The sequence below is a fragment of the Budorcas taxicolor genome, chromosome 10, assembly GCF_023091745.1.
Source record: "Budorcas taxicolor isolate Tak-1 chromosome 10, Takin1.1, whole genome shotgun sequence".
Classification (NCBI taxonomy): Eukaryota; Metazoa; Chordata; class Mammalia; order Artiodactyla; family Bovidae; genus Budorcas; species Budorcas taxicolor.
In genome coordinates, this window is record NC_068919.1 from 83,616,086 (window position 1) to 83,628,264 (window position 12,179).

The 12,179-nt window shown below is 40.0% G+C and overlaps 1 protein-coding gene across 3 annotated transcripts in view; it reads left to right on the forward strand.

Moving 5' to 3' along the window:
* The first annotated feature begins 504 nt into the window (after positions 1-504).
* The window catches only part of LIN52 (lin-52 DREAM MuvB core complex component), a 117,223-nt gene continuing 105,548 nt past the window's right edge, over positions 505-12,179 (forward strand). For 2 of the 3 annotated variants that reach the window (XM_052646488.1, XM_052646490.1), the window contains exons 1-4: positions 505-535; positions 5,672-5,746; positions 6,915-6,952; positions 11,586-11,652. In XM_052646488.1, the coding sequence (XP_052502448.1) occupies positions 505-535; positions 5,672-5,746; positions 6,915-6,952; positions 11,586-11,652 (211 nt within the window). The remainder of the gene's footprint in view (positions 536-5,671; positions 5,747-6,914; positions 6,953-11,585; positions 11,653-12,179) is intronic. The other variant, XM_052646489.1, reaches the window with a different exon arrangement.

A 12,179-nucleotide genomic window follows, 5' to 3' on the forward strand; every position in this document is an offset into this window, starting at 1 on the left:
CCATCCTGCCGCACCTCCTCACTGGCGGAAAGGACAATCTCCCCTAGCCAATTACTCGCCCTAACGCCTGACTCCGCCCCTCAGTCCCAGCCCTGGGGGAATACGATTGGTCAGAAGTGGTAGCGTTCTCGCCCTGCGCTACCTCAACAAATTCTGTTGGCGGAGGGGTAGGGAAGACACAGCGCGACTCGGAGGGTTCTATATCGAGCACATGAGGAAGACGCCCCCGAACCCGGAACTGCGATTGGCCAAAGGCACAACCGCGGCCCCGCCCACTCACTGAGGGAAGTAAATAAGTTCATGCAAGAATTTTTGCAGTAGCTCCGCCTCATCCACTGCGCGAGGGGAGGTGTGGCTAGCGCCGGGGGGCGGGCCTATGTAGAGATTGTCCCTATAGGGGCGGGGAGACGAACCCGGCTCCTGGGTTTGAGGGAAGGGTTTCTCTTTGGGGGCGTGGCTTACGGATCCAAGCTTTCCCGCCGACAGTTGGCCACGTCACGTGACATGGGTTGGAAGATGGCGTCTCCCACGGACGGTAAGAACCGGCTTAGAGACCTTTCGCCTGCCACATCCTTCTGCGCTCTCCTGGGAACTTCCGTTTCCATCTACCACTCGAATTTACATTTCTTTCGTGGGCTCCTATCCTTTCCCTTCCACTTCTTTTCTAAGCGATGTGGCTGCTTCTTAAGCTCGCCGGTTCTTCACAGCGGCTCCAGAGGTGCCTGGTTTCTTCTCAGTGTACCGGGCAGATGGAGGAGGGCGCCCGCTTGGGACCTTTTCTGGGCAAAAGGACGAGGGTCGCCCTGGTCCTCCTTTAGCCTCATTTGGGTGAGACTGATGGCCGAGGAAGAGATACTGATGAGGAAAGGAGGCGCCTTAGTGTAGCTTTCTCCTCCGGGCGCCTCACTGAAAAAGGTCAGTTCTTTTCTCTTTGAGCATCTGGAACGATTTTTTGATTCTCTTAAGCGCTAGCTAGGGTTAGTGGCTGACCTCATCCTGGGATTGAACCACAAGAGAAAAATAATTCTCTCCCGTCTCCTTAGATTGGGACCGTTGCCCTGGCAGCTACGGAAGCAGGAGACCCTCTCGGTCCCTAACTGTCAGAGTCCCGAGGGAAATAGAACTGAGCTTTTCAGCGTAGTCATGTACACGTCTCTACCTCTCTTGTTTCTGCTTTATGAATTGTTTCTTAAGGCTGAGTGATTGAACGATTTCTGCTTATATGTTGTCGAAGATGCAACTCATCTCAGATAGCAATTGAGTGGTTTTGGTATACCCCCAGGCTTTTACTCTCCGTTCTGTTTTAGGATTAAAGTTTTGCAGTCATTTCTGAACTGTTTTTGCTTCGACTATTCCATCCCCACGTCCATTTCACTGATATGTAGTTTTCTCTCATTTTGTGTTTGGAAGGAATCTTGAAAGTTCATTTCAGGAATGAGGAACTTGTGGCCAGAAAAGCTATACTGAGATCTTGCTTTATGAAAGGCGTTTTACTAGGTGCATTGGGAGAGAAGATTAATCAAACATGTAAACACTTTGGCAGTTTCAGGTCTCATTTAAATGTCACCTCCCAGAGAGGCTTTCACAGAGCACAGTATCTGGACTTGCCCCTCTTCACCCTTCACTTTCTCAGTACCTTCATAGACAGAACAATTTATTATGTCAAGTTTGCCCCTTTCAGTCCAGATCGAAAATTCCAAGTCTGTTTCGTTGGTAGTTGGGTCTCAGGGCTTAACACAGTGCCTCTTCTACTGGCAAGCAGTAGGTCTTCAATTCATGTTTATTGAAAGAATGATTAGATATATGCTTAAATAATATTTTAAGGTTTTTGAGCATGGGTACATACTGTATGGGGCTTCCCTGGTGACTCAGCAGTAAAGAATCCACCTGCCAATGCAGAAGACATGGGTCCCTGAGTCAGGAAGAGCCCCTGGAGAAGGAGATGGCAACAGGCTCCAGTATTCTTGCCTGGGAGATCCCATGGGCAGAGGAGGCTGGCAGGCTACCGTCCATGGGGTCGCAAAGAGTTGGACATGATTTAGCTACTACACAATGACAAGCAACCACATACTGTATAAGAAATTATGAGTTTTGAAAGTCAAAAGAGACTCTTGATCCTGCCTGAGTGCTCTCTTGTTAAAAATGAAATGTCTTTTTCTTTTTTTGGCCAGGAAAAAAATAAAGAGCATTTAAAAAGTTAGCCAAGGGAATGTGGAATTGTTATTTATTTAATGGGTATAGACTTTCAGATTGGGAACATGAAAAAGTTGTAGCAATAGATGATGATGATGGTTGCAAAGCAGTGTAAATGTACTTAATGCCCCTGAACTGTACACTTAATACTGGCTAAAATGGTATGTTTTATGTATATTTTACCACAATTGGAAAAAAATCAACCAAGTGATAGAAGTAATGGCTATGAAAATTTTTAGTTTATAACTAAGTTGTCTTTATATTTTTGTTCCTTATATTTGATTTTCCCTTGTCTTCTCTCAATTTCTTTTCCTTCCTTTGGCCAGGAAGAATATTGGAAATGTTTTTTTTTTTCCTTTTGCCTTTTAACCATGTCCACTCTCACTCTATTTGCACACTTGACTTTAAAAGTTTTCTTGCTCATCTTTTGCATAGCTTTATCCTTTTCCCTCTAATCTTTTTAATCTGACAAAAACAGGTTGAGCACTGTGAACTTAAATTTTGCATCTAAACAAATGTCTTATTCTAAAATATACTACTGCCTAGCTCTCTCACTTCTATTTTTAGAGTCCCACCTGTTTCTGTCTATAAGGTCTAATTAAAATTATCTTGCTATGAAAAAAAGTTTAGATCTTTCACTCTTTCTCTTTTTAATGCTTAATTTGCTGGGACCTCCTTGAAAAGAAGAAAATTGAAATCTAAAGTCACTTGTTACTTAATGTATGAGAATAACACAGTAGAGTCAAGTTATACCCTAGACTGTGGTATCATAAGGTCATGCTTGTTGGTTATTGAATCCTACCCTCAATAAGTTTATTTTTGTTATGCTTGAACTTTCCATAAGTAGCATTCCTTGGAAGTTTGAAAATTGGGATTTTGTGTTTCACGTATCTAGTTAAGGCAGTTTTTTAGAGTTGAGTTCTTTACCAATTAGAATGCCAATGGAAATTTCCTTAGAGTAAATAGATTGGTTCAGCTAACGTCCATCTTCTCACAGCAGTACAGTAAAAAGGAAAGAAGAATAAAGGCAAAAAATTTTCTTCTTTTGATGAACACACTTAGGATTTACTCTTTTAACTTTCCTGTCTGTCATACAGCAGTGTTAGCTATAGTCATCATTACACCCCTAATACTTATTTACCTTGTAACCTAAAGTTTGTACCTTTTGACCACTTTCCTCTAATTACCCGCCTTGTTACCCCCACTTCTAATAACCATGAGTATGATCTCTTTTTCTGTGAGTTTGTCTGTTTGCTTATTTTAGATTGCACTCATAAGTGAGGTTGTATTATATTTGTTTTATTTCATTTATCATAATGCCTTCAACGTCCATATAGGTTGTCACAAATGACAGGATTTCCTCATTTATATATGGCTGAATAATATTCCATTTGTGTGTGTGTGTGTGTGTGTGTGTGTGTGTGTGTGTGTGTGTGTATTTTCAAACTTTCTTTATCCATCAGTGAACACTTAGGTTGTTCCCATGTCTTGGCTATTGTAGATAATCCTGATGTGAACTTCGGAGTTCCTTAGACTATTGGGAGGAAATTTTGTTTAGAGAAAAGGACATGTTGAAAGATTTTATAAATATGTACGTTTTCTGGGTTCATAGCTTTTTTTTCAGATTTTCAAAAATTTGGCTTACCCAGAACATGTTAGGAACCACTGTTTATATCATTAAATTAGCTAATTTATGCAGCTGATTAGTATACTGAGCACAAAGTAATGTACTTAACAAATGTTAACTGTTGTTGTTAATATTAAACACCTTCTGTGTTCCAGGGCAAGAGTGGAAAAGAAATGGTGTCAAAAAAATTAGGCAGGGGCTGGGTCACATAGGATTTTATAGGTCACAATAGGTATGCATTCATGAATTTAGCTGGGAAGAAGTCTTTTAAGCTGGAGAGTGGCTTGAACTGATTGACATTTTACTTTTTGGAAAGTAGGTTTGAGAGTAGGGATGGGGAGGGGTAAGAATGGGAGCAGGGAGATGGTAAGAGCCTATTGAAGTCGTACAGGAGAGAAACGATAGTTTCTTGCTTAATTAAATGAAATTTAATTGCTTAATTTAATTGCTTAATGAATTTTAATTGCTTAATTAATGAAATTTCAGAGTGTGGTTTAGATAGAAACTACTGGATTTATGAATAGATTGATAATGGAAGGATGAAAGAAAGGGAGGCATGAAGGATGACCCCTGGGTTTTTGGATTGAGAACTGGAGTTGATGGTGGTGCTGTTTACTGAGATGGAGAAGATGGGGATTAAAGTTTTCCACACATAGAGATGTCACATAGCCACTTAGATATATAACTCTGAAGTTCGGGAAAATATTGGGGCTGGAAAGAGAAATATGGAGTCCTTGGCATATAAATGATGGTAAAGGGTATGGGACTAGATGAGATTTCCTTGGGAGACTTTCAGTCGAGAGTGAAGCCAGCCTATGGTGGGCCCTGAGTGGAAGGGGAGACTGAAGGAATCCGTGAGGAAGGGGAAGAACCAGCATAGTGCTTTTGTAGAAGCTGGAGTGTTTGAAGGAGAGTGGTCAGTGATTGGATGCTGCAGAGGGGTCACATAAGAGAGAACAGAGAAGTGACCACTGGATTTAGCAACACAGGTCATCAGTGACCTCCATGACAGCTGTTTCCATGCATGTAGGGGTAGAAGCCTGTTTGTGGTAGGCCAAAGAAAGACTGTGAGGTGAGGAAGAGGAGACAACAGGATGGACAGCTAAAAAACTTTTGCTGTGAAGTAGTGAGGAAGTCATGGGCTCAAGAATTTCTTCAAAGAAGGTAAATTCCAGAGCAGACTTACTTGTTGAGTATGAGCCAGTAGAGAGGGTAGAAACTGGTTGTGCAATAGATTATTCACTATGATGTCTTAGACAAAGCAAGAGAAGGTGGAATCCAGAGCCTGAGCAGAGGAGTTTGTCTTTTCTGATAGCAGGGACTTCAGTGACTGGAAGGAGAGTCTGAGTATGATAAAGATGGGCTTCCCTGGTGGTTCATGTGGTAAAAAAATCCTCCTGCAATGTAGGAGACCAGGGTTTGAACCCTGGGTCTGGAAGATTCCCTGGAATAGGGAATGGCAACCCACTCCAGTATTCTTGTCTGGAGAGTTCCTCGGACAGAGGAGCCTGGGGGGGCTACAGTCCATAGCGTCACAAAGAGTTGGACACAACTGAACGACTTAATACACAGACACACACACACACACGAGTAAAGATACAGGTGGTTTTGAACATTCATTTTTCCCAACACCCTACTAAAATATTGTTTCCCTTTTTAAAGACGGGGAGAGTAAGGAAATCATTTATTTGTGTAAATCATGGCACAGTAGCATCAGTAATCATAGAACTCAAATCTCTAGACTTCCAGGTGAGTGAGTGTTCCAGTTTATGTTCTTTGAGATTGATATGTCATAACATGTAAAATAATGTGTTTTGTTCCTTCTTGGCTTATCTGGGTGTTTTGTTCTAGGAGCAGATCTAGAAGCATCTTTGCTAAGTTTTGAAAAACTTGACCGGGCTTCACCAGACCTTTGGCCAGAACAATGTAAGTTTTTGGTTTCTTGATATCAAAATCAATGGGAAAACCAGTGCTACTTTGAGGAACATTTTTGAAGAGTTATCATTTAACTGTAATGATTAAAATTTTATTTCAGAGGAAGAGACTGAATTCTGTGGTCTGGTAGTAAGAATAGCTGTTTAGTAGTTCAGTTCTTTCAGAGCACAGTGTGACTCAGAAAATGATAGAGAACCTTTAAAAAAAGAATCATTTATTTATTTATTTTAATTTTTATTTTTACTGTGTTTTACTTTACAATACTGTATTGGTTTTGCCATACATTGACATGAATCTACCACGGGTATACATGAGTTCCCAAACATGAACCCCCCTCCCACCTCCCACCCGAAAGAATTATTTTTAAAAGCTATATCTGTAATAACTTAGACAGTATGAAATGTATCAAGTAATTCCTTGCGTCCTTTAAGTGCTGATAAAGTTAACAGCTGTTGTAGTTCAGTACAGAAATTGTGTATTTTTTTTTAATGCTTACACAAGTAAGCAAATAAATATTTTAAAGTATATAGAATTTTTTTGCTTTGTTTTGTTATGGGGTTGTATAGGAGATCAGTCCTGGGTGTTCTTTGGAAGGAATGATGCTAAAGCTGAAACTCGAGTACTTTAGCCACCTCATGCGAAGATTTGACTCATTGGAAAAGACTCTGATGCTGGGAGGGATTGGGGGCAGGAGGAGAAGGGGACGACAGAGGATGAGATGGCTGGATGTCATCACCGACTCGATGCACGTGAGTCTGAGTGAACTCCGGGAGTTGGTGATGGACAGGGAGGCCGGGCGTGCTGCAATTCATGGGGTCGCAAAGAGTCAGACACGACTGAGCGACTGAACTAAACTGAACTGAGCTGTATTAGTGATCTACAGTTTAACTTAATTTAATGCCTAGTAATTTATCAGTGGATCTTTCCATGTTGATAGGTATAGATTTACTTCATTTTTAAATTTTATTGTCTAGATTTACTATAGCTTATGAACTCATACCGTATTTGAAAACCTAATAATATAGAAGTTTTGATAGTATAAACGATTTCACAATGTATATCTTTGTGCACATGAAAGAGGATGACTGTGTATGGAAGTGCCCATTTCCTTACATAGTAGCCAATATTGAATGATTAATGTTCTGTTTTTTCTTTTTAGTACCAGGTGTTGCTGAATTTGCAGCTTCCTTCAAAAGTGTAAGTAATATCTCACATAATGAAGTTTTTCCAATTTTTTGCTTCTGGGTAAAATCTCAAGTATCTTTTAATTTCTTTATTTTCAAGAATAATGTTACTGCCTTCATAGTATTTTGTAACTGCAACCCTGAAAGTCTGTTTATATCATCATCATGTTAATGATGTTAATGCTCTATTTTGATATTTTGACCTTTGGCTATTTGCCTCTTCTCTCAGCTTAAAAGATTTTAAGGTAAAGCAATTGAAATATTTAATGTAGTGCCAATATTCTTTTGGCCCAAACTATGATTTTGAGGTGTTTCTCTTTTGTTTATGTGATGCATTATTACTTTGGCTTATACCTCCTTGAAGGATTTTGAAGTTTCTCAGTGGCTCATCGGAAACTGAAGAAAGATATTCATTAGAGCTACAGCTTTTCCATTTCCTGGGGCAGCAGCCATTGTGCTGGATGCTCTAGATATGTTCTCTTACGTATTCCCACAACCAGGAAGATAGGATGCTTATGATGTTAGCTAGCATGTACATGGTGCGTACCATATGCCAGGCACTGTTCTAAGCACTTTAAGTACATTATTTAGTTTTTACCAAACCATATGAGAAACCTATATGCAGGTCAGGAAGCAACAGTTACAACTGGACATGGAACAACAGACTGGTTCCAAATAGGAAAAGGAGTACGTCAAGGCTGTATATTGTCACCCTGCTTATTTAACTTCTGTGTAGAGTACATCATGAGAAACGCTGGGCTGGAAGAAGCACAAGCTGGAATCAAGATTGCCGGGAGAAATACCAATAACCTCAGATATGCAGATGATACCACCCTTATGGCAGAAAGTGAAGAGGAACTAAAAAGCCTCTTGATGAGAGTGAAAGAGGAGAGTGAAAATGTTGGCTTAAAGCTCAACATTCAGAAAACGAAGATCATGGCATCTGGCCCCATCACTTCATGGGAAATAGATGGGGAAACAGTGGAAACAGTGGCAGCCTTTATTTTTGGGGGCTCCAAAATCACTGCAGGTGGTGATTGCAGCCATGAAATTAAAAGACGCTTACTCCTTGGAAGGAAAGTTATGACCAACCTAGATAGCATATTCAAAAGCAGAGACATTACTTTGCCAACAAAGGTCCGTCTAGTCAAGGCTATGGTTTTTCCAGTGGTCATGTATGGATGCGAGAGTTGGACTGTGAAGAAAGCTGAGCACCAAAGAATTGATGCTTTTGAACTGTGGTGTTGGAAAAGACTCTTGAGAGTCCCTTGGACTGCAAGGAGATCCAACCAGTCCATTCTAAAGGAAATCAGCCCTGGGTGTTCTTTAGTTCATTTGGAAAAGCAATGATGCTAAAGCTGAAACTCCAGTACTTTGGCCACCTCATGGGAAGAGTTGACTCATTGGAAAAGACTCTGATGCTGGGAGGGATTGAGGGCAGGAGGAAAAGGGGACGACAGAGGATGAGATGGTTGGATGGCATCACAGACTCAATGGACGTGAGTCTGAGTGAATTCTGGGAGTTGATGATGGACAGGGAGGCCTGGCGTGCTGCGATTCACGGGGTCGCAAAGAGCTGGACACGACTGAGTGATTAGACTGAACTGTACTGAACTGAAACCATATGAGGGGGATTTCCCTGGCAGTCCAGTTGTTAGGACTCAGTGCTTTCACTGTCCTGGCCCTAGATTCAATCCCTGGTTGGGAAACTAAGATCCTGCAAGCTGTGTGATGTGGCCAGGAAACAAACAAACAAACCCATATGACGTATAGGTACTATTATTATCCATATTTTACAGACAGATAGGCACAAAGATGTTAAGCAGTTTACCCAAGATTATAGGCTATAAATGGCAAAACCAGGCTTTCAACCCGTAAGTCTACTTACTAGCATCCATTCTTATTATACATACTTAGAAGCATTTGTCGGAGAAGGCAATGGCAACCCACTCCAGTGCTCTTGCCTGGAAAATCCCATGGACGGAGGAGCCTGGTAGGCTGCAGTCCATGGGGTTGCTAAGAGTCAGACATGACTGAGTGACTTCACTTTCACTTTTTACTTTCATGCATTGGAGAAGGAAATGGCAACCCACTCCAGTGTTCTTGCCTGGCGAATCCCAGGGATGGGGGAGCCTGGTGGGCTGCCGTCTGTGGGGTCGCACAGAGTCGGACACAACTGAAGCAACTTAGCAGCAGCAGCAGAAGCGTTTGTGCCCAAAGTTAGAAGCACTGACTAGCAGAGAAGCTTAAAAGTTAAGTTACTTGCCCAAGTCCTAGTGAATGACTGGCTAGGATTTGAGCAGAGATCTGTCTGATTCCAAAGCTCATGCTGTTTCTATTAACAGATTAGGGATTTGTAATTAACTCTCTTAGTAACTTACCATATGCTTAACATTCTCTACTCATTAGGTTAAAGGTTAACTTAGGGTTAAAGATACTGAGTTAAATATTAAGGCCTGTGGCTTTCAGGTAACATGAACATATTTGTTCAAAGGGACCTTTTTGTAGCTTCTATTTTTCCAGAAGGTAGGGTTGTATGAAAGCTGGAGTGTGTGACTTTAACATCCAGGAAGGCCTGAGCATAGGGTGAAGGATAGCATAGGGTTTTAAAGGCAGATACACTTGGATTTGAATCTTGAATCTGTTATTTCACTATCTGTGACCTGAGCAAGCTTCCTAAGATCTTTCAGCCTTAGTTTTCTCATCTAATACTGTCTCATAGGCTTCTTAGTATAAAATGGCATAATGGATGTAAAATGCTTTGCATAGTACCAAGAGCTAATAAGCAATACACAGTAGCTAGTATTAGATCAGCTTTTGTCTAGTAGATTAAATAGATTTGATTTAGTTTTTGTAAATTCTCATTCATACTGAATTTTTAATTATATTTGTTACAACTAACTGCTTTGAGTTGTAAACATAAATAAGTGGTTTTTAAAACCTTTATTAGAGCATGGTGTATTTTGAAAATCTGATGAAATATCTATACCTTTTCCCTAGAAGTATGGACATACATATTGAGTTTTGTTTCTATGGGTTCAGGGCCATCCCAGGGCCTCAGGTTAAGATCTCCTGGAATATTCTGATTCCCTGCTAGGGGTAAAAGTAGTGAATTTGACCTAAAGCCTTCAAGGGAAGGTAGAGTAGTGGTTTTGGAACTCAGACTTCATGGGTTTTGAATCATGGTTCCAGTAGCTCTATGACTTGAGGCAAGTGGTTTATAATCTTCCTAAACATCTGTTGTTTTTTTAATTTGTGAAATGAGGAGGGTAATAATACTTTTTTCATAGGGTTGATTTGGAAAGTAAATGACATGATGCATGTAAAGTGTTTTACTTATCACATAGTACCAAGTAAAAGTGAATTTTTTGAAAAAGAAAAGCATAAATGAGTCCTGGAGATAGAATATACAGCATGGTAACTACAGTTAATAATGTAACTGTAGTTAATAATACTGTATTGTCTGTTTGAAAGTTGCTAAGAGATCTTAGGGCTTCCCTGGTAGCTCACCTATTACAAGAAAAAAACTTTTGTAGCCATATATGGTGATGAATGTCAACTAGACTTCTTGTGGCAGTCATTTCCCAATATGCACAAATACTGAATTACTATGCTGTACACCCAAAACTAATATAATGGTATGTGTCAGTTATACTTCAATTTAAGAAAAGGAAAAGGAAAAGGGCTCAAAGTTGAAGGGAACTCTCATCAGAATTGTTCATATACCAGCTGTGGAGCTTTTAAAAAATAGATCTGTAATGCCCTTGCTCAGTTCTTCCCACTGGACCCTCTCCTACACCCTGATACTCTGAATCAGTGCATCTGGGTTATGGCCTAGTTATTTGTATATTTTTTAAGTTACACAGCTGGTTCTCATGTGTAGCCTGGATTGAAGGCTGGTATGCCAAAGCTGTTCTAAGAATGAGCTCTCTTTCATATTTTGTAAGTTCATTATCAGGAATGAGAAGAAACTTAAAATTCTAAAGTTTTCTATAACATTTACAATAAAATGAAATTTTAAGTGATGAGTATTCCAGTATTCTCTTGTTCAGATTGAAGATTTTCTCATTCTTGATTTTTCTTTGAAAATCTTCTCCTCTGTCAGCAAATGTTACTTCCTGATTATTGTTTCAAACAGTTCAGTTGGAGGCTTTCACTAGTCGTGAATTTCCAGTAGTTTCTGTCACGACTATACCAATCTGTTATACATATAGCAGTAACAGTAGTCAGACCTAATTTTCTAAGATCATTTCTTTAAAACCAGCTTTTAAAGATGAAGAGTATTGTTTTGTAAGGGTTCTCTATGTAGGCCATATCTGAACCTGGAGAAGTCTAGGTATTTGAAATTATAATTTGCCACTGTTCTCAAGGGTTTCCCGGGTGGCTCAGGTGGTAATGAATCTGCCTGCAATGCAGAAGACCCAGGTTTGATCCCTGGGTTGAGAAGCTCCCCTGGAGAAGGGAATAGCTATCCACTCCAGTATTCTTGCCTGGATTATTCCATGGACAGAGGAGCCTGGTAGGCTATAGGCCATGGAGTTGCAGAGTCAGACAGCTACGTGAAAAGCTCTTTTTCTCATAAGAAAGAAGAATAGGGTCTCTTCATACTTTGCATTTGTCTGAATGGATATATTATTTTCTGACAGCCTATTACTAGCTCTCCACCCAAATGGATGGCTGAAATAGAACGTGATGACATCGACATGTTGAAAGGTAAGCAGTGCTGGTGACCTTTAACTTTTGGCCTGACATTTGTTCCTCCACATACCACCTTAACAGTTTTTCTCTCACGATTCCCTTACAAGTATTCTTGGCTTCAAATTGCCTATTTAGCCATCATACTCATGTTTTTCATATCTAAATGCCCTTCTCTATTTTTTCATGTGTAGAAATCTTACCAATTCAAGACTCAATCATAATGATTGCTGCTGCTGCTAAGTTCCTATAATATTAACTTTATTTTGTATGATGCTCAGTTAATCAAAAGCTCTCGTAAATTTTCTCATTCTAATTCTCATAAAGGTTCTTTGAGTTAAGTATGATATCTAAGTTTCAGAGGTTAACTTAAACCAAGTTTTATTAGAAAGAGTTAAAATTTAAACTCTGATCTTGTTAAGACTAGTCTGTTACTGCTATAACTCAAGTGGCTTATTTAGGATTTACTGCCATCTATTGTTGCCAGTACTATTAATTGACAACCCCAGAGTGGGTTAAGACTGTCTTTTAGTTCTTTCTGTCTT